This window comes from Condylostylus longicornis, unplaced genomic scaffold, assembly GCF_029603195.1.
Source record: "Condylostylus longicornis isolate FDR11 unplaced genomic scaffold, ASM2960319v2 ptg000031l, whole genome shotgun sequence".
In the NCBI taxonomy this organism is placed as follows: Eukaryota; Metazoa; Arthropoda; class Insecta; order Diptera; family Dolichopodidae; genus Condylostylus; species Condylostylus longicornis.
Genome location: NW_026578000.1, coordinates 2,547,004 through 2,574,859, shown reverse-complemented (window position 1 = coordinate 2,574,859; position 27,856 = coordinate 2,547,004). Strand labels below are relative to the sequence as shown.

The window sequence follows — 27,856 nt, the reverse complement described above, 5'->3', positions numbered from 1 at the left end:
TATGAAATTATTTTGTGTAAAAATTAAAAAAAAAAGTCCTAGAATAGAAAATTCATTTTTTTCCTTTGACATACTTTAAGTAATAAACTCATTAATATTACAATTTAAATAGTAAAATCGAAATTTATATTCTCTCTTTAACTTAATATTAATGTGTTAGTATCTGAAAAAAAAAAATATTAAAAAAAATATACATAATATTCTAACAATAAAATTACTCATATTATTTTAAAATACATACATATAAACGTTAAAAATAGAAGAAAAATTTGTATTTCCTTATTTTTTTTCCTTTTTGTTTATATAATTAAATAATAAAGTAATTAATAATTTGCTAATTTAATATGTTATATATATTACAATTATTTTGTTGTGCAAAAAATTTACCACTAAATAATTAAACAAACACAATATACTTGTAAATATATTCAAAGTAAAATAATATGTGTATTTTGCAATAAATTTTCAAAAACACATCATACATAGAAAATAGAAACCAAATTTACAGTCTTAGATTTGTAAATCTTAATAATTTATGTACTGTTAAATTATAGCTTAATTTACAAAATTGAGAATTAAATTATGGACAATTTTAAAATTTTCTCTATATTTTGATTTAATTTTAGTGAAATTAGTGTTGTAAATCAATTTGATTATAACTTTTTTATTTTATTGAATTGATTGCAAATTAATGGAGACTGTGGAGTTTTATATTGTGCTTGAAAAAAAAAAACGATTCACTTGAAGATAACATACTAAATTAGCTGAGAACCGAAATAATCCTAAGAGTTTATTTTTGAGTTAAAAAACTTGACTTACATATATTTTATAAAAAAAAAATGTGTTTATGCATATATATACATATATGTATATAATATAAATATAAGATAGTCCTTTTTTTTCTAAATTTTAATTTTTAGTCTTAATATTATAAAAAAAAAAACTGAAAGTAAAAAAGTGTGTTGTAAATTTGTTTTTCATACTTATTTATTTTATATACATAAGTATAATGAATTTAAATCAGAACTCTAAAATTAAATCTCGAGTAAGAAGAGGTTCACTAATTTTAAATAAAAATTGTTTATATATATATATATATATATTTATGTATACATAAGTTTTATTTTTTTTAATGTTTTTTTTTTTTTTTTTTTTTTTTTTATGAATGTATACTTCTAAAACACCAATAATTGCAATATGTTATCATTTTTATATTTGTTTTTTTTTTTTGTTTTCAGTTTGCTTGTATGTTTGTTTTGTTTTGACGAGTTGTGATTTCATTTGTATCTTTACTATTCTTATTTAAAATATTTATTTTTTTATATAATTTTTATTATTATTAGTTTTTTTTATATCATTATTTCCTTAATAATGTGGTTTGTTTGCTTTTTTAGTTTTTCTTTTTTTTTTTATTATTTAGTTTTATTGAATAAGTTTACTTTTTTTAATTTATTTTTTGCCATTATCTTTTACTTATCATGCTTCTATAATTATTACATTGCCTTCTTCTATTAGTTCAACACGTTTTCCATTTTCTTCAATACATCCTCCAATCTCTTCCATCTTCTCTGCTTCCACCTTCATCAAAAGTAGTTTGCTTTTTTTGTTTTTTTTTTTTTTTTAGAAATTGTTATGTATTTTCTTTTAATGTTTTCTTTTTCTTTTCTGTTATTTACTTTCAGTTTGCAAAATTTATAAAACTTTGTAAACTTTCTGAGCGTTATGCTTGTTCTTATGCTTTTCCAATAGTTTTTCAGTAATGAATGATTTTTCGCACAAATCGCATTGATATTGACCTCCAGTATGGCGTTGCTGATGACTTTCAAGGTTACCTTTTGATGTAAACGATTTTGAACAAATCATACAATTAAATGGTTTTTCACCCAAATGAGTGCGTACATGGGTTTCTAAATTACCTTTTGCTGCAAATGGTTTTCCACAAATGTCGCATTTAAACGGTTTCTCTCCAGTATGAATACGAAGATGCGCATCCAAATTCCCCTGCAAATATTTAATATAGAAAGAAAAAAAAAAAGAAAAAAGACGAATGAAATAAAAATAATGAAAAATAAGTTTAAAAAAATTAACAAAATTTCATAAAAACAAAAACAAAGGATGATAAAATTATTTTTTTTTTTGTTCTAAAAATTAATCATTGCATAAATATTTAAAAAATGTTGTGCTTTGTTATTATTTTAATTTACGGAATTTTATTATGCTAATGAAAAATGCATATAAATCGAAATATTAATAAAAATTTCAATTTATACGTATTCTTTCTTACAACTTAGCAATTTAATTAATTTTACTTCGAATAATTGATAATTAAATGTGATGTAATATAACAATAGAAATGCATTAGCATAACGCCTTGAATTCCGTTTTATATAATAAAATTTTGCAAATTTAGCCTTATTTAGTTTTTAGTTTTATTAAAAATCAAAGATAAACCAAAAATAATTGAAATAATACAAAACTGATTTTATATGACATAAATTTGTATGTTCTTTAAAATTTATTTAAACTATAATATTATTTATTTTTTACTCAATTTAATACATGTTTTTTTTTTTGCTCTTTATCAATTTTAGGAATCAAAAATTAATATTTTCTAGAATCCTAATCATACCGGGTACTTTATGGGGAGAAAATTTACAAGAAGTTAAATTCTTCTATGAATTTCTTTATTAAAAATAAATCTTTTTCAAAAATATATATTTTGTAACTTGTTCTTAAATTGCTACTTTTTGAAATTGTATTATTTTCATAAAATATTATTATTCTACATTTAGAATTTTCTATTGAAATATCTACTTGCGAATTAATTAACAAAAAATATTCTATTTATATTTTGATTTTTAAATTTTTTTTTACTAAATAAAATTACCCTTAATAATGAGAACGATTTTTTATTCACATTTCATGTACATTTTTGAAGAAACTTAAGAGTTCTTTTAAGGAAGAGTAAAAAAAAAAACTTTTTCTTTTATTTTAGTTCAGGAAGTAAAACAAAACCCATCAGCAGCAAAAAAAAATTCAGGATAATTTTTGTTTTTCATTTCTTTGCCTTTTTCCATCTTTTTTTATTTATTTAAGTTTTAATAAATTTTTTTCCAAAATTATTTTTTTAAGTTGATTTGATGATTGTATTCTTTTTTGTCTTTTTTTGTTATTTTCGATATTATTTCAATAAAATGTAATACAAAAATATTTCAGTAAAATAGAATAAAAAAAAATTTAATTTGCGAATAGCAACAAAAATTGAAAATAGTGCTTTGAACTAGTTATGATAATATGAAATTGTTTAGTGCTTTAGATATTTATGTATATATATATACTTAAAATTAATAATGAAATAATATTAAATTTAGTCTGTAGTAGTCGCTTAATTACAAAATTATAGTATAGATTTTTTTCAATATTTCAATAACATTTATTTTATAACTTTAGCAAATCATGTTACAAGACAGTATGTATTACATATTATATATTTATAACAATAAATTTCTTACATAAGAAACAGAATGAATTCTCCTGAACCTTAACAAAATATGTATTTCTCAAGGTAATATAAAATTAATATGTAATTTATTTTTAGATTAGGTATGATTTCTTTTTTTTTTTAGTAAAACCATTTTTTAGTAACCAAAATATTAATCATTTCAATAGTAACGTTTATAATATATAAATAAAAAAAAATTAGTGTAAAAATTGCACCCGATAAACTGAATGAAAATATTAATTTATATTAGATCTTTTTCTTAAAAAATTTAAATGAATTGGGAAGATTATATCTTCTCAAATAAATTGCAATTAATATTGGAAAAAGTTAAAATAAAAATTATATTAATTAGTTTTTAAACTTTCATTAAATATTTTTGCATGAAAATTTCAAAGATCTTAAAATTAATTTGTTTTTTTTTTTTTCTATTATATAATATATACATATATATATATTAAAATTTATACACATAGATATAAAAAAAACATGGAAAATGGAGTAGAAAATTATGTATAATTGATGAATATAAAAATTATAAGAATATAAAAAGGTGTTAAATATTAAAATAAAAAATTTTTTTTTTTTTTTAATTTATGTCCAATTGCAACAATAAGTCTAAAAAGGATATTTTTTTGTTTCACAAATGATTTTTTTTTTCTAATAAATAAAAATATAATGTATACAGATTTTTTTTTTTGTGGAAAAAACAACGACAACTTTGAAGGTTTTAATAAATAAAAATGAAATAATTAAGAGAAACGGAACGACACTGATAACTAAATCTTGTTTTTTTGTTATTGTTTTTTTTTTATATTACCTTCGATACAAAGCATTTCTTGCAAACAGAGCATTCAAACGATTTATCACCAGTATGAAGTCTCTTATGAGATTCTAAATTGCCCTTAGAGCTGAAACTTTTGTTGCACATTGGACACGGAAAATACACAAAATTAGCGTCATGACGACGCTGATGGACACGTAAATTTCCCTGCAAAGGAAATTATTTATTGTGTTTTTTTATGTTTTTTCATTTGTTTTTTTGTTATTTATTTATGGGAATTTGAATTTTGTTTTTTTTTCCAAAAATGTTTTTTTTTTTTGGTCTTAACAAATCAATTTATGTATACTTTTTTTGTGTTTTTTTTTTAATTTATTTAAATTTTTTACTTTTTAAATACAACATACTTTGGTTAAGGAGAAATTGTTGAGGAAAAAGAATAATATATATGTATATTGATAATATATATATATATAAATATATATAATATAAACAATTATATTGGTACATCATACAAATTATGTCAAAATACAAAAATGCAATAAATATGAGAAAAATCAAGTATCAAATATTTCAACAACAAATTAAAAAAAAAGGTAGATATTAAGTAAAAATTTTCAAAAATCATATTATTAAAAAAATAAATTATATGAAATAATATTATATAAACAAAGAAACAATAACAAATTCAACAATAACAAAATTACAATTATCATCCCGAATTTTTCTTTTTATATATTTGTTATTCATTATATTAATATTATTTTATAATAAAATTACAATATTGCAAATTAAATATTATGTATATTTAGATAACATATAACATAATATAGCAATTTACTATTGAAAGCATTACAAAAAAAGGTTAATGAATTCTTCAAACTCAATTATACATAAATAATTAAAAAAAATATTATTAAATATATTTTCTTAAAATAATTTTATTTTAATAGAAAAATAGTAAGTTGCCATAATATATATAATGAATATATGGATATATTATGTTAAAACATTATTTGACATTATTTTATAACAAAAAAAACCTTATGTTTCATATTATGTAAATTTAATATTACATATTGTATATTATAAATAAAAAAAAATCAAAATTATATAAAAATCATAAATATTTCTTTTATTATATTTATATATGCATATATATAAATATATATACGTTTATGTATATAAATTATATACACATATATATATGCATAAATTATTATATTATTAGTATATACAAATTGTATAGTACCTTTGCGATAAAGCGCTTTTTACACACTGGACACTCAAATGGTCTAACACCAGTGTGAATTCTTTTATGTAGTTCTAAATTGCCTTTTGAGATGAAATTTTTGTTGCATACATAACAAGAGAAATATGTATAATTAGCAGAATGTTTACGCTGATGGGTCGTCAGGTTACCCTATAAAAAATGTAACAACAATTTGAGACTATCATTACTAACAACCCTTATTTTTTGTTTTTTTTTTTATTTGTTTTCATTTAACTTTGTATATTTTTGTATTTATATTTATTAACACTCTTCTATATATTATTTTATTGTTCTAATACTTTTTGATTTCTATAGTTGAATTTTTTTTTTTTGGACAAAATATGACAAAATAAATAAAGTTTTAATAAATTAAAAAAGATTTCTATATCATTTGAAAAAAATATCATATTTTATATTTGCAGACTTTTTTCTATTAAATTCAACTCATCATTTTCGAGCTAATTATTTATTATTATGGATTTGTGAAAAAAATAAGTAGATTATTATAAAAATTGAAAATAACAAAAATTATTCGTGAAATTAAAATTTCCTCATAAGTAAAATATAAAACCCTTAATGTAGATTAGGATAATAATATAATTATATATATATATATTCTGTGTTTTTCTCTTTTATGTAAAAGAACAAGTGATTTATGTAATTTAAAAAATTATTATTATTATAACATAATTAAAGTAAGTTTAAATATAGACAACTAAAAACTAAATAATGAAAAAAATCTAAAATACAAACAACAACTTAACGCTTTTTTGAACAAGCATTGTTTTCCGAAAATTTGAATAAAAAAAAATAATGTTTAAAGTTTTGCATTATTGATTGCTGTGTTTTTCAAAACATTTTATATGGTAATATTTTTGATTTCATGTTTTTTACTTTTAAATTTTTGTTAACAAAAATCTTAATGAAAAATCTTTAATTAATTAATATTTAAAATAGTAATATAAAAATGTGATCTTAACTTAATGTATTTGTATTATTTTTTTTTTTTAGTACCTTGGAAACAAATCGCTTCTTACACACTGGACATTCATAACGTTTGTCACCAGTGTGAATTCTTTTGTGAAGTTCTAAATTGCCTTTTGAGCTGAAATTTTTGTTGCATATGTAACAAGAGAAATACGTGAAATTATCAGAATGTTTACGTTGATGGGCCATCAGGTTACCCTAAAAAACGTAATTTAATTACTAAACAATTTTTGAACTATTTGAGTTTTTTTTGTTTTGTAATAAAAATAGACAATAATAATTAATTTTCAATATTTAACGCACAATTTTTGAAAATTGTGTAAAAAATATGAAATAATTTTTTTTATTTTTTCTTCATTGAAAGTCTATAAGATATTAGAAATCTTTGAAAAATTCTAAAGTTAAAATTTTAAAAAAAAAAAGCTAAAATCTCGAACTTAACAAAATTATTTTTTTTTTCTCTATTTTAATGCTCAATGAAATTATTAAAGAGTATCTACATTTCTTTAATTAAAAGATTACCTATACACTCTTGTGAAGAGAATTTCTTTTTTCGAATTTCTTTCTTCGAAATTCTATAGTTTACTTTAACTGTTTGGTTTAGTATTAAAATTTTATCTAGCATTTTAAAATTACTTATCTAGACGAAAATATTTTCTATTGTTTCTTTCTTTTTATTGTTCCTTTTCTTTTGCCTAGCTAACTAACTAACTAAGAGAATTGAATATTAACCCATATGTATATGAAATGTAAGTTTTTGGTACTAAGGTCATTAATTAAAAGGTTATAATACACTGCTAAATTCATCATATAAAAAAAAAACTTATTAAATAAATCAATTTAAAATTATACAAAAAAAAAAATCTAAAAGTTGAAAAAAATGGGGAAAAAAATACGCGCGAATTTTTAATTTCTTATTAATAAAAAAAAATTAAATTTGGAAAAAAAACATAGGATATGGAAACGGAAAATAATATTAAATAAGGAACGCGTTGCTATTTTGTATTTTGAAACTGTCGTAAAGCTTCTCTATTTTAGTTTTAATAGATTTTTTCATTAATGTAATAAACTAAATTTCTATATATAACTATTATTTTATCAGATATTAAAATAATAATTAATTTTTTCCTTTTTTCTTTGCTATATCAGTTCAGTAGTTGTAAGATTATTGTGTTGTTGGTTTTTTTTTTGTTATAATACCTTGGAAATAAATCGCTTCTTACACACTGGACATTCGAATGGTTTATCACCAGTGTGTATTCTTTTATGAAGTTCTAAATTGCCTTTTGAGCTGAAATTTTTGTTGCATACATAACAAGTAAACGCAAAAGTTTCAGTATGTCGACGTTGATGGGTCATCAAGTTGCCCTGTATAGAAAACGGAATTTTTTGTTTTGTTTTTTTTTTTTCATATTTTCAACAAAGAACAACAAAAATGTTTTTTTTTTTAAATTTAAATATTTCAAATAAAAATTTACCGTTTTATCAGCAATTTTTATTTTCGAACAGAGAAACAAAATCAAATAGAAAACGGTTTGTAAAACATTTAAAAAACAAAAAAAATATAAAATTAAAAATGTGATTTACGAAAATTTTTTAAAACATATTTTTTAAGTTATAATATTTGTTCGTCATTTATTTATAGTTTATAAATCATATTATGAAAACTTGGCAGATTAAAACAAATTTTTTTTTTTGTATAAATTTCAGCCCAACGCTTTTTCTACTCGGAAACACAAATTGCCGATGAAGCGGTTAATTTCAACTAACACTTAAAATTTACAATAAAAAAAAATTATACAATAATTATATTACGGCACACATTAAATATATTTATATTTCTTTTTAAATAAAATTTCTGCTTTCGAAATAATTATATAACTTATGCAATATTTGAAAAATATTTATTATTTTATTAATAAATAAAAAAAAAAATAAAATCCCTTAAGTACTACAGACGAAAAATTAAAAAAAAAAAACCAAAATGGAAGTTCAAGTTGTCTTTTTTAGAACTTAGCAAATAAAAAATATTCTTGATTTTATTTTATTTGAATTATTTAACCTAATCTTTTCAGTATTAATTTTCTTTTAAAAAACTTTTTTTTTGCGGTAATATTTCGAGAATTAACAAATTTACATACTTCTTCCTATTTAAATTTTTTTTATACCGAGATAGATTTTTTGTATTGAACTAATTGTGGAATTGACTACTATTCTCATAGAGATCATAAGGTATGAAATGAAATGCGTTTAGAGTACTCGTATTAAATACCAATTTCTGTTTGTATGTTAAAAAAAGCGAAATCGTTTTTCAAAAGGCAATGATCATAAATAGTTATTGAAATTAAATTAAAAATCAATTTAAGAAATATATGAAGAGTTTAAACAAATTAATTTTGCTTGAAAATTAGTCATATTACAGACAGAAAAACATTGCTACCAAGTACAGGAATCGGAATTTGAACAACATTTTTTAATATAGAAAAAATGTTTTAGGAAATGTTCACTCACAAATTTCGGACAAATGTGAAATCATTTGTTTATGTATGTATATATTAAATTTTTTTTATTTCACACATTTCATACAAAATGACCTAAATGTATATAATAAAATAGTCGCATAAATTAAAATATTAAAAATATAGTACTAAAATGTTTTAATTTATATAATAAGGAAAAAAAAAAGAAAATTATATAAAACAGAAAAAGAAAAATTTAAAAATAACTAATAAAAATTTCGAACTATGCAAAAAAGAATTATTTTGCAATATAAAAAAACTTTCAAAAAATCGTTGATTTTGTAATAATTTTCAATATTTTTTAACACAGTTTAATTTAAAATTTCAAAAATTAAAATTAATAAAATTTAAAAATCGTAAGTGTATAGTTAATTATGGGAAATTTTACTTCAATGGCTAATTGTAACTTACTATGGTACGAAAAGACATCTTTGAAACTTCACATGTATGTATGTAGTATAAATGAATTACGTAATTTGAAATTCGAAGATGAAAATAATAATTCTTGACATTTATATTCATAAAAATTTAATATTCTTTTCTTTTGTATAGTTTGTCTGTAGTATTTAAGAGTTATTTATAACATTGTGTACATATACATAATATATATATTTTAATGAAATTTTAGTTTCTGATTAAATAAGGAATAATTTTGTTATTTTCATAGTAGCTAATTTGAAAAATTAAATCCTATATAAGTTTTTTTTTTACAATTATTATTTAATTTATAAATCGAATTCTTATTGAAAAAATAGAAGAATCAAATAATAGAAAATTGGAGTTAGAATTTTGATGAAATTTTTTTTTTTTTTTGCAAATGACGATAATTATTTTATAAAATATAAAAAGAAAAATTCAAAAAGGTTTTATTTATTTTTAATACACATATATCAAATACATATAATTGTAAAATCTAAAAAAGAAATTGTAAGCAATTAATTTTGAAAATTAAAAATTTAAAAATCTCAAAACATATAAATTAAAGAAGTGAAAATTTCCCAAAAAAAAAAAATATATATTTTGAAATGTTCTAAAAACCAATTAAGGCTAAAGAAAAAAAAATATCGGCAGGCATTTTGGATAATTCTAATTTTTTTTTTTTGTAAATATTTATATATACATATAAATATGAATATAAAATAATAATAAAATTATGAAATTAAACTTAAAATATTGCAACTTTCCATTCTGTTTTTAAATTTTAAAAATTTTGGAAGTGTAAAAATGAGAAGATTTGGAAATGTCGAAGAAGCTGTTTTCTTTTTCTTTTTTTTAATAATATAATTTTATTTATTTTTAAATCATATAATTTTAAAAAAGATTTATTTTTAATATATTTTTTTAGTTTTAAATTTAATTTTGGTAGAATTTAATTTTAGATTTTTATTATTATTTTATATGGAAATTAATCAAGTAAATTTTATATATATAAATTGTAATTTATGATTTTTTCACATACATGTATATATATATATATATAGATAGTATTTTGATATTATATTGTTTAGTACTAATTTTTTTTGTATATAATACCTTGGAAACAAATCGCTTCTTACACACTGGGCATTCATATCGCCTATCACCAGTGTGAATTCTTTTATGTAGTTCTAAATTGCCTTTTGAGCTCAAATTTTTGTTGCATAGATAACAAGTATAATTTTCAGAATGCTGACGCTGATGGGTCATCAAGTTCCCCTAGAAAAGGAATTTGATTGTTGTTTTGGTTTCTGTTGTTTCTTTTTTATATTTTTTTTTTGTTTTAAATCTTTTTTTTTTTTTACTTTTTGTTTTGATTTCAGATTTTTTTTTAATTTTGTACAACATACATATAATTTATATTAAAAATTACGAAAAATTAATTATAAATAAATATAATAAATAACATAATATTCATTTATATATAGCCAAATTTTTATATTATGTTTGATTTGAAAAAAAAAACATATAGGTACATAAACAATTTGTTAAAAATTGCTTAGGAAAATATAAAAAAATATATATGTATATATATATACTTATATATATATATTTATATGCATAATAATATTAATATTTTAGAATATCAAAAGAATGCACATATTCCATATTAAATATACCAAAAAAATTATTTGTAAAAAAAAAATTTCCACTATTCGAATAGTTTTTTTTTATTTTGTGCACCATTTTTTGATTCACGCGCACACATTCGTTAAAATTAAATGCCAAATTTAAGGGTTTTTCGTTTTAGTAAATTTTTTATTAAATTAAATTTAGGCAAATGATTATTAAAGTTTTATTCTTTTTTCTTTCTTTTAAAAATGTTTTCTTTTATAATACTTGAATACACACCTACTTATTACTTAATTAATTCGCAATTTTGTTTTTGTTTTTTCTTATACTTTTTCTACCTTTACGCAGTGAAAATCTACGATGACATTACTTTCATTACATAATTTAAACGATAGAATAAATAGATTTTAAAGGAGATTTTAAGGATTACTTCGAATATTATATTCGAAAAAAAATATAGAAAAATTGTTAATTTTATTTTTCATACTCAATATTTCTATATTTTAATTACTAAAATATATTAAAATTATTTGTTAATGATACCGTTATTATATTGAAAAATGCAAATATTGTATTCAATTTAAAGAAAAATCTATTTAGACTTAATTACCTAATAGTTAGTTTTCTCTATGCAATAAAAAAAATTATTACTTAAAATTAATTAATCACTTTAAGAAGTATGTAAATGCATTTAATAAATTTAAAATATTATTAAAATTTTAATCTAATATTTTAATTAGAGATTTGGGTATAAAATTTAATTATACATTAAAAAAAAAAAAAAATTTTATTATAATTACTGTTTAATCAAAATCTACGTATCTAATTGAACTTGGTTATGTTTACCATTGACTATAGAAGTCATTTCGATAAAACTTTTTTTCGAAACATTTTTTTTTTTCTTAATTTGTACAAGTAATCTAGTAATAATAATAGCAGTACAATTTTGTTTTTAAAGTCAGTACGAAATTATTTCATATATGTATGTATATGTATAATTAAAAATGTCTGAAAACTTCAAATTATATATATATATATATATATTATAAGGTTGACTTTTTTTGTATATCAAAACAAATCGAAAAAGTAATTGAGTATTTTAAGTACCAAATTTACATATAAAAATAAAAATATGTGAGACATATAGATTTTAGAGACATAGATAAAACCTCAAAAAAAAAAAAATCCGGCAAAACCTGTAAGCGCTAGTTACTAACTTCATGACAAAAAAAAAGACCAATAATATTTATATTTACTTCTAACCAAACTTTCTAAAAATAAAGAATCCCTTTGAAAAATATTATTTATTTGTAAAAACAAAAAAAAAAACTAAACTTTTTTTACTACTTTTACAAGTTTGCCTCAGTTTTAATAACCAGTTAAGTTCGTTTCTTATTTTAAGATTACAAAAAAACTAATAATAATAATGACAATATAGAAAAAAAAACATGTATTAAACTTTTGATCATTTTTTATATTCAAATATTGTACTATACTAAATAATACAATATTAAGTGTTTCAATAAAAACAAAATTGTTAAGAAGCAGTTTTAATTTTTTGTTTTTTTTTTTTTTTTTTACTTATTTATATACCTTTGAAAAGAATCGTTTCTTACACACTGGACATTCATATCTTCTGTCCCCAGTGTGAATTCTTTTATGTAGTTCTAAATTTCCTTTTGAGCTGAAATTTTTGTTGCATACGTAACAAGTAAAATATTGAAAATTGTCAGAATGTTTACGCTGATGCGCCACCAAATTACCCTAAAAATGGAATTTCATGTTTTTGTTTTTGTATGTTTTAATTATTTTTATCTTTTATTCAATTTTTTTTTAATTTTTTACTTTTTTTTTTAATTTTGACTTGACTTTTAAAATATATATATAGATTGAAAATGTTCGTAATATGTTATACAAGTAATATTGATAAAAAAAAAAAAATAAAGATATTAAAAATTTATATAAAATTTTACAAATGTATAAAATTATTTACTTAATCATCAATATTTTTCAGGTAGTCCTTATAATATATTTAATTAAATTAAATCATACAAGAAAAAAATATAAAAATAAATTAATACTAACAATAAATTTCTTTCAACTTTTTTGTTTTGTAAATTAGATTTCGTTTTTCAACTTTTGTGTATGCAACTTACAATATTATTATTGTTATTTTAAAAAAAAATAATAATAAGATTTTTTATTAACGCAATTTTTTAATTTTTTTTAATATATTCAAGCATTCTTAAACTCTTCAAGATTAGTTTGAAAACATCATGGAAACGTAAATGTATTTATTGTATCTAATTAATCTGGCATTTTGTTATACATTTTACATGTATAACAAAAATCTGAAATATCTATTTTCAAATAATTGAAATTCATCAAAGGGTACATAAATACGAGTATAAAATAAATGCAGTAAAGTTTGATACCTGTATTATTGTGTTATACAAAAACGTTAAATTCACCTTGTGTAAAAATTTCAATGTAAAAACCACATTATTGCACTATTGAGATAAGAAACAATTAAAATTATGATTTTTTTTTTGTATAATACAGTAATTATGTACTCAGTTTGAATTGAAATACTTATATATGATGTAAGAATATTATATTAAATTAGTTTAAAAGATAAAAATATATGCTATATATTTGAACGGGTACTGGATTTTTATATCCAATATAAAAAAATTAAAAAGTAAATAAAATGGTGCTAAAAAGCATTTTTCTCTTCATGAATATCCCTATATAATTCTGTGCTATTCTCTTTTTGTTTTGTATTCTTATATCATTTAAAATTATGTAAAATTAGTAATACCTTCAGTTATTATTATATATCCAAATTTTTGCAAATTATTTGCAATTCCATTTGATAAAAAACACGAAAGTTGAAAGAATGAAAAAAATAAAATATCAAATAAGTAAAAACAAAATATTGATAATTCAGAAAATATTTTTATACGTTCTTTTTCTTTTATTTTGCAAAAAGTGTATGTCAAAAGCAATTCTGTTAATTTTAATTCATCACCAATGTATTAATGTTAATTTTCTTTTTTAATAAAAATTTAAGAAAACAAAAAGTTATTCTTGTGATTTTACATTTAAATTTTTGTTACATAAAATATTTTTAAATCTGTTCGAAATGAAACTGTTCAAAAAATTTTCGATCTTAAATAAATATCTTCTTTTGAAAAATATGTATATTGTGGGTAATGTTTGCTAAATTAAAAATTTAAAGAATTTAAAATAACAAGAAAGAGTTTCAATTTTTCAAAAAAAAATCTCCTCTTTACATTAAAAATGTCAGCTTGTTTAATTAAAACCATCTTACTTGAAGACTTTATTGGAGTTCCCGCTAACGTTGCTTTAAGTTTAACAAACGGATTCAATTATTAATATTAATAATAATCTTTTTTCAAGTTTTAAATGTAAAAATTGAAAATTTTTTATCAGTTTTTTATTTTATTTTAATTAATATGTGATGAATTCTATAAATTTAAATTTTTTGCTACTGCCTGTAAACAACAAAAAAAAAAAAAAAAAAAAAAAAAAACTTTTTTTTTTTTAAATTAAAGAAAATAATCTCGTTACTTATCCCTTAATTAATTATTTTTTATAGAAGAAAAAGAAAATTTGGATTTTCTTATTTCTTTGGAAAGAATTGAACTTAAAAATGGTTTAAAATTTGAAAAATTTCTTATAACGTATATAGTTATTAACAATGAAGTTAAGAAATAAGGAGAAAATGACAAAAATTATTTTATGTTTGTATTAATGAGTTCTAAAATCATGTAATATCCACTTAAATGCAACTAAATGAACTGAATTTGGTAAATGTTTATTTCTAAACTGAATTGCTTTTAATTAAATGATTTATTTTGGAAATGACCTAAGTCCATTTGTAATTTCAAAATTCTTTTATTTCCAAAATAATGATAATGTCAATAATATAATAAAATAATTTATAAACCAAATAACTATAGTTAGCCGAATTGTTGATTTCCTTAAATGGAAACAAAATAATACTACACTTTTAATTAAAATGAGCTTAGGTCATTTTCAAAATAAACCACCCAATTACGATATTATGTACTTGCATTTTAAAACTCATTACATAAAAATATATGAAATAAAAGATATTAAAAAAAATGAAAAAAAAATAATAAAAATAAAGTGAATAAAATTTTTTTTAATTTTGTATTAATGAAAATAATCAAGCGAAAGTCATTCTTTGAATAAAAACATTTAAAAAAAAATATTTTTTTTTTATCTTTTTTCATTTTTTATATAAAAATATTAATTTTGAATTGAAATATAAAACATAATTAAAAAAAAAAATATACTAATTAAAAGTATGTTAAAAATTATGTTATGTTTTTTTTCTTTGTTTTGTTTTTTTTTTGCTATAATACCTTAGAAATAAATCGCTTTTTACACACTGAACATTCAAATGGTTTATTGCCAGTGTGAATTCTTTTGTGAAGTTCTAAATTTCCTTTTGAGCTGAAATTTTTGTTGCATATATAACAAGTAAAATATTGAAAATTTTCAGAATGACGACGCTGATGGGTTACCAAGTTTCCCTAGAATATAATTATAATAACAGAAAAATTGGATTGCACTTATTTAATCATTTAACGTTCTTTTTTTCTTTTTTTCAAATTACTTTTACCGGTGTAAAGATACAAAAAAAAAATTAAGTTTTAAGTTTTTATCAATTTACTAAATAAAATATTTTATGCGAATTCAATTTATTTATTGAATTATTCCACTTTATTTTTATTTTAAATTTTTTTTTTCTTATTAAAAAAATTATAAAGATTTTCAATCAAAAAGTTTGTAATAATTTAAACAAGATTTTCCATAATTAATTAATAATAAAATTTTTTTTTTAAAATCAATAGAATTAACTATAGGTTTTTAATTTGTTTTAAATAATTAATTGGATTAATTTATAACGACACAAAAAAATACGAATTGCTACTTTCAACCCATGTTAAATTTTATTTATAATTGGTTTCAAATTTTTGAATGTATATTGATATTAAAGATATTTTTTCAAATTTTATTAAATATTGCATTTTATTTTGTTATTAAAAAATTTAAATTATTTAAATAAATAAAAAAAAAAAATAAAATAAAAAATATTTTTACATAACTAGAATTATCATTACTAGTAAATATGTTTATTCTATACAAATATTTATTGTAAGTTCATTTTATACATATATAATAACGTATTTATCGCATTATATCAAAAAATTCAAAGTTTAAAATAAAAACAAGTGAAAAATTCGTGCGAAATCATTGAACTATTTTCATCAGTTCTAAATTTTACTACAAAAAATTAATATTTTAATTCTCATGCGTCGTTTTATTAGTTTTCATTTATGTATGTTGTATACGTCTAGAATATTTTTTTTTGTAATGGCACTATTGTATTATGTTTAAATAACTAAATTTGTAATTTATAGTTTAAGAAAATTAGATTTGTAACATTTATTTAGTTTAAAAAAACGAGAAACCATTTTCACACATAAGAGCAATAATTTTTTTTTTTAAAGTAGACTTAGTTAATTCTTTCCAAGGAGCTAAGAATTGCGATTTAATCTTGTTTTTACTGTTCTAGTTCATTGTATATGTTTTCAATTACATTATTATTATTATAGTATATTTTTATATTATATATAAAAATTTTGATAATATTGATTTATATGATATATTTATAATTGCAGAAATCAAGCATTAAATGCAGTTACAGCAAAAATTAAATATTACGAACATTCTACATACGTTATAATATTTATCATAATAAGAACAAAATTTATTTATTAATTTTATTAAGAAATTTGAAGATCTCTTTATAATTAATTGAAATTTTTTACGTATAAAAAATTTAATTTTCAATTTGTTTCTCTTATAAAAATTAAATTAAAACACATTTTTAACACATCCTCTCACTTATCAATAATATTTTGAAAATGAATTTAGGATTTCAAGAATATTGGTTTAATAAAATATTTAAAATAATTTTAATACATAACCGTATTAAAAATAATAAAATACATAATGGTATTCTTGCATATATATATACGTAAATAGTGAAATTATTTTTTTCAAAGCTCAATAAATATTGCAAAATATTACAAGTTCCCATCCGCATAATAAAATTTTGAAAAGATTTTTTTTCATATTTAAGTAATTATATATATGTACATTAATATATATATATTAATATATATTTTAATAACATTTAATTCTTAGAATTTCATATTTAATATTTTATTACTAACATATTACCAAAAACAAAAAAAAAGAAACTAAAATAAAAAAAAATTCTAAATTTCTTTGAAAAATTTAGAGAAATATGATTTAAAGAAAAAAAGTGTTTGTTTTCAATGTATCGCAAATTTTCTCTGCAAAAAATTCCATGACATATTAAATCATTATTTATTATATTATATACTTATTTATAACAGCATGGTTATTTAATAGAATTAAAATTAACTTTATTTTGTATCTTTGTTTTCATATTATTTAGTATATAAGGCATATATAATAGAGAAAATTGCAAGTAAGAAAATAAAATTTAATATGATTATTGTAAAACTTTATTTTCTTACTTAAAATTAATTTTCCCATGCTTAAAAGTTTATTATATAAACTTAAATATTTGTTATATGTAATAATTTAATTTATATTATTATATTACATTTATATATAAGTATGTATATATATATATATACATAATAATATGTTAAAAATTATTTATAACGTTAAGATAACAATAATTTTGAAAGTCCAGGAAGAAAATAAAATATTTTAAAGTTATTTTATACATGTAATATATATATTCAAAACAATAAGATATTGAAATATAATGTGTATATAATAATGTGTATATAATCGAATTGTTATATTTTATATAAATTATTAGACTCTTATAAACAACATAGCACATCTTAGAATTTGTTTTTAATACTATATTCAAATTCAAAAAATAATTAAATTAAGGAGATAAGTATCGATTTTTTAATATTACAACACAATAATGAGATGAACATTAAAAACAAAAATTATTTCTCAACCTATTCTCTTAAAAACTATTATACAAAGCAAAATAAATGACTTTTTTATATATATTTTTGGCTAACAAAATAACCCTTAAATTTGATATTATTATTTGTAAAATTAAAAATATTTTATATTTAATTTTAAAATTTTTATAATGTTGTTGTTCATAATTTTTCCTTTTGCTCATTTATTTTTTATTCTTTGACATTATTAAAACTTTTTTTTATTTTTTTTTTAATCTGTATTTAAAACAAAAACAAACTATTTTAAATTTTGTTAGAAAACTATGAAAGTTAATCAAAAACTAATCAAATTCACATAAAATAATTAAAATTAAAAAGAAAAAAATTTAAATTTAAAGAACTCATATTTTTTTTATATGTATTACAATATAAAAAAAATTCCTCTGCAATATATTGGAAATATTAAAATAAATTAGAAGAACAGAGAAGAGGAAGATTTTGAAAACCATTAAAAAAACTATGATAATGACAAAGGATTAAATAATTATAATCTCAGTATTTTATAAAATTCTTTCTACTTTTTAAAATTATTAAATATAATTTTAATTTAAAATATGCTTTTTAACATTTTTTTATTTCGTTTTCAATTAATTATTTTCAATTTAAACATTCTGTATATACAACAAAATTGATTTAAGAGATAATTTTGTTATTATCTGTATATTATGTCTGTGTATAGTACTAGAAAATTTCGTTTTTATTATTACAAACATTTTGATCTAATTTACTATTTTAGAAATTTTCACAATTAAAAAAAACTAATTAAAATACCAAAAAAAAAAAAGTCAAATGAGGAAAGGTTTCGTATTATTATTTTTTTTTTAATTTTATTGTTCTTTGTTTTAAAAATTTTTTAGAGTAAAATACAAAAATTTAATTTTTTTTTGCTATTTTGAGTTACTCTTATTTTCCACTAGGCGGCTCTCTCTCACCTCAAATATTTATATATTTTATTTAATAAAAAATGATATTATTTTTTTTGTAAATTTAAGATAAAAGTGTTTTTTTTTTTTTAAATAAACAATTTAAAAAAAATTAAAAGAAAATGTTTTTTTTTTACTTCAATTTTTTCTTGAAAATTTAAGGAAGGAATAACTGAAAGAAAGAAAGAAAAAAAAATTGAAACAAAACAAAAAGAAAATACCTTGGAAATAAACCTTTTCTGGCAAACTGAACATTCAAATGGCTTATCACCAGTATGTATTCTTTTATGTGATTCTAAATTACCCTTTGAGGCGAAGTTTTTGTTGCATATGAAACATGGGAAATATAATGTTTCAGAATGGCGACGTCGATGGGCAACCAAATTTCCCTAGAACATAATATTAAAGAACTTGCTATATTATATTTTATTATTATGTAATTTGGTTTTTGTTTTGTTTTGTTGATATTAGTGTATTTTTAAATAAGATAAATATTATAAAAAGTTATTTTTTTTTATAAAAAAAAATTTTTTTTTTTTTGATGTCCAGGAAATTAAATAAAAAAAATTTAATTTTTTTAATCTTTTTAAGTTTTTTTTAAATATTTCATTAATATTTTCTTTTTTAATTTATTTGAAATCATCAGCAAGTTTGAAAGAAAAAAATTTTTATTATCTTTGTTTTTTTTTTATTAATTTACAGATTTTGTTATTCAAAAATGAAAAACATTTTTTTTTTTTCTGTTTTTAATTTAGAAATTTGGAAAATCCCAATTGCGCCATTCAAAATAATTTCGAAACAATGTTTTTTTTGTTTTTGATGTTTTCAAATTAGTTAAAAAATATTTTGGAACCTTGAGAAAAAGAATTTTTTGTTTTGAAGTTGTGTAATTGAGGAGGAAAATGGTTGATTTTTATTGAATTTGTTCTTCTTGTATAAATTTTTCTTTTAATTTTAAAGACTTTTTCAATTGTTTTTCGTTTTGTGATTTAAAATAATTATACTTTTAAAATTATGTTCTAGAAAAAGGCCCTATTTTTTATTTATTAATTATTATATATAAAAATAAAATCAAAAGTTGTATATTTTTTAAAAATTATTATTTATATGTGAAAATGTTTTGTAAATTTTAAAACGAAATTTCCCTATATAACAATAATAATAATAGTTAATAATTAGGTTAAATTCAGTTTTCTTTTCGTGTTTAGTTCAGATTTATATTCCAAGCATAAAAAAAATATTATCTATTTTTATTATTTTTTAATTTTATTTTGATTAACTTTCAAGTATACTTTTACAATTAAATTTATTAAAAAAATCAAGCTCTTACGACAGTTTTTTTTTTTACAAAATGTAATATTTTTTAACAATTTCTAAAAAAAAACCTAATTTTTCAATTAAACACACTACAATAATATAAATTATATTAAAACTTAAATATATATTAATTAATAATAAAACTAAAACAAAAACAATTAAGAAAATATTTATATATATGTATATATATATATATATATATATATAAAGAGAATAATTGACATTAATGACGATGAAATTAAACAAAAAATATGAAAAAATTTGATTTGAAATAAAGAGATTTCACACTACTTATTACACAATTGATTTAAAATGTCCATTTTGTTAAGAATCCAAAATGATAACGTTGCCATTTTAATATTTTCAAAAAAATAAAAAAAATCTCTACAAAACTAAAAATGAAATAAATAATACTACATACTTCTGGTTTTATTACTTTAATTATTAACAAAATTAATAATTTAAAATTAAATAACTGTAATGAATTTCCGAACCTATTTAAATAGTGTGAGACCTTTATATTACACAAAATTATTGAAAAAAAAAATTAAAGAAAAAACACGTAAAGTTCAACAAAGCCAAAAAAAAAATTCAGAACGAAATTAAAAATTTTGTTTTGTTTTTCAACTAGTTTAAAATTCTGTTTAAAATTCTTATGTGTTTATAGTTAATTACGTATAAAAATATCAAATCAAATTAAAAAAATAATTTTTGTTTTTTTTTTTTTTTGATAATCAATAGTTTATTATATTGCAAATTTTTAATAGGAAATTTGTATACGTTAAAACAAAATGTGTATAAAAAAATACTATATTAAATTAAAATAATTTTTTTTTATTTGCATATTACGTAATCATCCATTTTAATAAAAAAAAAACTGTTTAAATAATAATAATTATAATACTAAGTAATACAACTTTTATTACTGTTCAAGTTAAAAAAAAAAATATAATAAATAAATTAACCCAAAGTATAGTTTCGAAAACAAAAAAAAAATCTTTCCTAATTAGCCGAATTGATGGTGCCCATTGTGATATATTATATTCTACAACTTAACAGGCGAGACAGACGGATCATAATAAGCATTACCCGTAGGTAGAAATCTTTTAGTTAAAAATTAAAACATTATTTTCAAATTTAAATTCATTAATTACATTTAAAACTCAAAAATACTTAATAATCATTATATTATAAACTAATTTCATTTATTTTCTTTCAATTCATTTTAATAAATGAAAAAAAGAATATTAATGTGACCCTATTTTATTCATATATATTTCGATGTTATATTTATTCTACTGAATTTATTTTATTCAACTATTTATTTTAACTAATTATTTAATGTTTTATATTTTTACTCTTTTATATATAGTCAATTAAAACTGCATAAAATGTACAAAAATTAAATTTATAATGAAATAAATAGAAATATTGAAAAATAAATGTTCGTATTATGCTTGATCTTCAGTACTAGCATATTAAAATTTTTAACATAGTATATTTTTGTTATTCATAATTATATTTTTACTGTTCAATATAAAATATTAATATACTAATGACAAAATTCAATGTATACTATCCATGATCTTTCATATTTTCATGCCAAAATATTGTATAAAATATTTTTTTACCTATTTCTAAAAAAAAAGGGAGGGAATTTAAAAGGAAATTTGTAAAATATAATACAAATTAAAAATTAATAATTTTATATACATTTGCATTAAACCCTTTTTTAAAAGATTGATAACTTACGTTCAAAAAAAAGAGATTAATTTACTAAATAATTAAATTTTATACAATTCGATGCATTAAAAATATGTATATAAAAAGATATTAATTAAAGAAAAAATTATTTATTCTTTCTTTGTATCAAGAATTTTTTATTTACATAGTATAATTTGTGATATTATAAATTACATTTATATATATACATATTTTTATACAAAATTTTTAAATCTTTACACCAATTATTATAAAAACTTTAAGAATATATTCACAATGGACCCCAATAATTAAAACAAAAATTATTTATAATATGTAATCACCATAAATAATATAAATTAATTTTAAAATACAATTAAAAAATACCAAAAAGTTTAAACAATAAAAATCACAAATTTTCTACATTCAACAGATTTTCTTTTTGTTCCTTTTTTTTGTTTTCTTTTCTTTTCTACTTACTACATTTTAGAAACAAAATAAAAAAAAATTATCTAAATTAAATAAAAAAACTTTAAAATTTCTACAATTCTCATTTCTTAATTTTATTTCAAACTCATTTGCCTTCTACCCCACAAATTCCTTTTCTCAAGGATTTTCAATTAATTTTAATATTTTTTTTAATGTAAAAAAAATTAATAAATAATTATAGATGTTTATAAATGAATTTTACTTTTTGGCTGTCAATGTGGAAAATAAAATGTTTTTTTTTTTTTTTTGTATTTTAATTTTCTTGCAGGTATTTATATTTTATATTTTATTTATATAAATAATATATTTTTTTTGAAGTAAAAATAAGAAATAAAATAGTAATGAAAATTTTTTTTTGGAAAGGATTAAAAAAAAACAATAGATACAAATAATTAAAAAATAAAAGGTAGGAAAATTATATAAAAAAAAAAATAAACAATAACTCACCTTAGATATAAAACATTTTTTGCATACATTGCATTCAAATGGTTTATCACCAGTGTGAATTCTTTTATGGGATTCTAAATTTCCTTTTGAGCTCAATTGTTTGTTGCACAAAGGACAAGGATAATATTTCATTTCTTCAGTATGGCGACGTTGGTGGGTTTGTAAATTACCCTGTAATTAAAATTTATTTTAATACAAAAAATATTTTTAAATTCAATCTTTTTCTTTCATTCTTCATTCTTCAAATCCCTTGGGTAATTTTCTTGGTTTTGTTTTTTTTTTCTTATTTTATCTTTTGTATATTGGTTTTTCTCATTTTCATTCTAAAATTTTTTGATTTTTGAGTTTGGAAAAGTGCGTTGTTCCCATTCTTTTTAAATTTTATTTTATTTTCCTTTAAATATGTGCATAAGTATTTTTTTATGTTAGCTGCACTTAGTAAGTTTATTTAAATATATGTATGACTTATATTTTATATTTATACTAAATTTAAATTTTCCAAAACGTTAATGTTGAAACAACAAATTATAAAATACAAAAATATTAAAATACTTACATATTTTCAAAATTTTTGCTTAAAGGAATAAGATTCCAAAATATCAATCCCAAATCAAGTTTAAAAATCATACGCATAAAAGATTTTTATGAATTATTTAATTTAAACTTACATAGCTACATTTAGCGAAAATTTTTTTTCGTCGAAAAATTTGGGATTTTGTAAAAGAACATTTAATGTAAAACGAATTTACAAAAATAAATAAGAAGGCACATCATTAAGTTTATAAGCAAATGAACATTAAATAAAAAATAACTGAAGTTATTAATTTCAATTTACAACATAATTGAAATGTTTCATTTTTAACATGAAATATTAAAAAGGGTGGTGGAAAGGATTGGTTTCTCCAAGATTATAAACAAATGTCCTTGGATCAGTTGTACGTAGCAATAAAGATTAGTAATAAAAATGTGAATTCGCTACGACATTCATTCAACATCAATTTATTCAATTTTCTTAAAACCTATTTTCTATAAAAAAAAAATTAATTTAAATTAAAATGTTTTTTTTTTTATTGTTTGAGTATAAATGAGTGTTAGTTTCCTGGTCAAGTTCGTGTCTTTTTTAAATTTTTGAATTGGGTATATCTAAAGTTTTGCTTTTTTTGTATTTTTGTTTTTTCTTTTATTTAAAATTAATTTTTAAATTCAAAAAAAAAAATTGGAGCCCTGTGAAATCCTATTTCGATCTTCAAAAGTATATTGACTTAAATTGTTTTTGTTTCACTTAAAATTATTAAAATTATATAAAATGAACCGTCAAAATGACCACGGGTACGTAACGAAAACGTAACAGTTAAATATAAACTATAAAATTTATTCAACTATAAACGCTAATGAACGCTAACACATTCATAATCAGATTGCATTTGCATTCAACATGCAAATAAAAAGGATGTATAAATAAATGTACATAATTTTGAGACAGATTAACTTGTAATGGATTATATGAAAATTAATATTGCGGTCACTACTGTAATCGTCAATTATGTACTTACATAGAAAGTTGACAAACTAGAGAGAAAATTATTTACATAATACTACTTAAGTTATATTTTTTTACCCAATTTCATTTTCAGATATACATAGATATAATAACATATAAAATAAATAACACAACCTTTAACTTAAATTAAATCTAAATTTTCAAAAGTTATTGTAAATCTTTAATAAAAATTTACTTTCAAAAATTCATTTGTAGATAATCGAATGCAATAAAATTCCCAAAAAATATTACGATATGCAACAAATCTTTTTGGAACAATTCCATTTTCTATCCTTTTTTCTAGACTTCATTTAAATTTCTTTAAATATTATTGAATAATTATCTTTATTTAAAACTGTCCTTTTTTAAAATTTTTATTTAAAATTGAAAAATTTTTGTTTAAAATTTGTATTTTTATAAATACATTGTATGAAATTAACCGAATACATATTTGGTTTTTTCATGATACATTACCTCGATTAAATCCAACACACATTCAAATATTTAAAAAAAATTATAAAACTTAAATTTTCAAATTAAGTAAATTGTATAAAAAGAAAATTTTCAAGCCAAAAGAAAGAATTGTTGCAAATTTTAAATAACTTGTATTGGAAAATTTGATAAAAATTTATAACAAAAAAAAATCACTTAAAAATTGTTTTTACAAAAATATCAAAATCATATCAAATTTCAAATAAACGATACAGGGACGACATACAAACAAATAAAAAATAGTAGAGATGATCAAAACCATAAATATTAAAAAAAAAATAAGAAATAAATGCCTAATCACAATTTACAATTTGTTGTATAAAATACGCTATAAAAATTTTTTATTTTCCTAAAATTATATTTTTGAAAAATCTATAATTTTATACTTATTCCGATTTGTGTCCTTAATATTTCATTGTTTTATGTTAAATCATTTCCAAAATCGGTTAACTAATTACGAGGACATTCAATATTAAAATAAAAGAAAAAAAAAATAAAAAAATAAAAAACAAAAAAAAAAAAAAAGCCGGTAACAAAATCTTTTTTAAAGAAAGTAGTAGTAAACAAGTTAAGCTTGAAATGGTTATTACTTCTTAGAGTTTCTTTCTTTCTTTTGTTCTTTTTTTTTTTTAAATTCAATTTTCGTTTGCGCATTATCATGATTTGTGAACATCGAAGTAAAATTCATCTGTTCTATTAAAAATTTTTCGATCAAAATTCACTTGCATAGTTACAATATTATTAACATGTATATATATATATATAATTATATACATTAATATATTTGTTTATTAGATATAGAAATTTATCGCTATTAATTTAGCTCGTACCCACCATTATAGTAAGTATATGTAAGAGAAAAACATTTTTTTGTACATTTTTTACGTTTCTCTCCTTTGTAACACCCTCTACTGTTCAAAGGATGTTTTTTGGAGTTTTGTTGTAATTATATATTTTTTTACAATATATTATATTACTATACACATTAGTGTATAATATATATATTTTTATTGTAAAAAAAAGTTTTACATATATAAATGTATATATGTATAAAAAAATTCTTTTAAAAAAAGTATACGTAAAATATAATTTGCTAGGTGTTAATATATAATTTGATTGAATTTTGTTTTTTTTATTATGTATTTTGTTTTTATATACATAAATTTTTTATTTTATTTTTTTATTTTTTTTATTATTATTTGTTATTGTAAACAAAAATAAAGAAGATAAAAAAATTTATTTTTTTTTGATAAAATATAATTTACCTTGGAAGAAAATAGTTTGTAACAAGTCATGCATTGATATGGTTTTACTTGTTGTTGCTGTTGAGGCTGTTGTGGCGGTTGCAATTGTGGCTGTGGCTGAAGTTGCTGAGGAATTTGCTGTGGGATTTGTTGAGGAATCTGCTGTTGCTGCTGAGGATGCTGTTGTTGAGGATGTGTTAATAGATGTTGTGTAAGTTGCTGTTGAGTTGGTTTAATATCCGCAGATTTTCTTCTACCATAATGGTTAGATAAATAATGTTTTGTATATATTTCTACAGTTTCGAAGCAACCACCGCATTCAATGCAATTGAAAAAATATACATTTCCAGGACGTAAGACCACATCTCCTGTATGTGGTTCCCTTTTTGCATGCTTTGTCTGCTCAGCCTTACCATCTTTATTAAAATAATGTATTAAAAAAAAAGTCAAAAATAAAAAAAAAAAAGAAAAATTTAACAAAAAAAAATTTTTTTTTTTAATATAAAAAGAAAGAAAATTGCATTTTTATTACATTGTGTAAAAAAAAAATGAAAGAAAGCTACATGTATATATGTATGTATGTATAATAACATATATATCTATATATATGTACATATCCATATCCTTTTATTGAATGTTATACTCTGCACAAAGTACCACATAAAGGTACCTACCAAAAAAATTCTTTATATCCCAAAGACTAGTGTACATTATATGAGTATTTCTATACTCGATTATTACTATACGCTATATTTATATACAAGTTTGGAAATATACGCATATGTATAGAAGCATCATTTTTTTTTTCATTTTTTTCATTTTCATAAAATTGTAATTTTTCTTAAATATAATTAAAAAAAACTTACCTGGAACTTTAAAATTATTTGTTGCAATATGTATTATATTGAAATGATGATGAAAAATTTCGAATTTTTCAAAAATATTTCCATTGCAAAAAGAACAATCGAAAAAAAATTGTGTCTGCCTTCTCTTTATCTGGGCGCATACAGCCTGAAAACTTTGAAATTGTAGCGATTGTAAAGGGATTATTTTCCCGTTCACATCTATATGAGTAACAAATTCACGTTTTAATTCAAATTGGTGTCCCATTTTTTCATAATATATATTTAAAAAATTTAATTAAAAATCATAAACACAACAAAATATATTTCACTTTTCTGCACTGACAAATTCGTAATAAGAAAAGATGCATCAAAAATTTTCAACAGGGTTGGGTTTTGTACAGAAAAATGCGAGTAAAAAAAAGTACAACAAGCATAAAAAAAACTTAATCATTTCGAGACTCTTTTAATGGCGCCATTTTGTTAGTGACAAATATAAGAAATAAAAGTTAAGATGATGACACATAAGCGTCATGAGTCAAATATATGTAAAAAAGCAAGTCATTTATTATAAAACTTTTATTAATTTACGTAATATATACCTTTATCTTTTATAATAATTCTATTTTGAATTGCTTTCTTCAAAATTAAAT

At 19.2% G+C, this 27,856-nt stretch overlaps 1 protein-coding gene across 16 annotated transcripts; it reads right to left on the bottom strand.

Annotated features, from left to right (window-relative positions):
• Window positions 1-1,113: 1,113 nt before the first annotated feature.
• LOC129608494 (gastrula zinc finger protein XlCGF57.1-like) lies at window positions 1,114-27,591 on the bottom strand. Of its 16 annotated transcripts, XM_055520005.1 has the most exons (13): window positions 27,228-27,591; window positions 26,383-26,777; window positions 23,086-23,256; window positions 19,353-19,520; window positions 15,524-15,694; window positions 12,702-12,872; window positions 10,593-10,754; window positions 7,741-7,908; window positions 6,568-6,738; window positions 5,533-5,703; window positions 4,320-4,490; window positions 1,917-2,001; window positions 1,114-1,832 (listed from the first exon to the last, which is right to left on the bottom strand). In XM_055520005.1, the coding sequence occupies exons 1-13, from the start codon at window positions 27,469-27,471 to the stop codon at window positions 1,693-1,695; spliced, it is 2,388 nt and encodes a 795-aa protein (XP_055375980.1). In that variant the 5' UTR covers window positions 27,472-27,591; the 3' UTR covers window positions 1,114-1,692. The 16 variants fall into 16 exon arrangements, with proteins under 16 accessions (XP_055375980.1, XP_055375979.1, XP_055375987.1 ...); XM_055520004.1 differs by having other exon boundaries at window positions 1,114-2,001; XM_055520012.1 differs by lacking the exon at window positions 4,320-4,490.
• Between the last annotated feature and the right edge of the window lie 265 nt (window positions 27,592-27,856).

Bases quoted from the DNA above. Each gene is read 5' to 3' on its own strand.
- LOC129608494 (XM_055520004.1), bottom strand. From the start codon at position 27,471: ATGGGACACCAATTTGAATTAAAACGTGAATTTGTTACTCATATAGAT. The intron at 10,755-12,701 runs GTATATAAATAA...TTCCTTTTCTAG, and splicing joins AGAAACGATTCTTTTCAAAG to GGGAACTTGATGACCCATCA. The intron at 6,739-7,740 runs GTATTATAACAA...TACGTTTTTTAG, and splicing joins AGAAGCGATTTATTTCCAAG to GGTAACCTGATGGCCCATCA.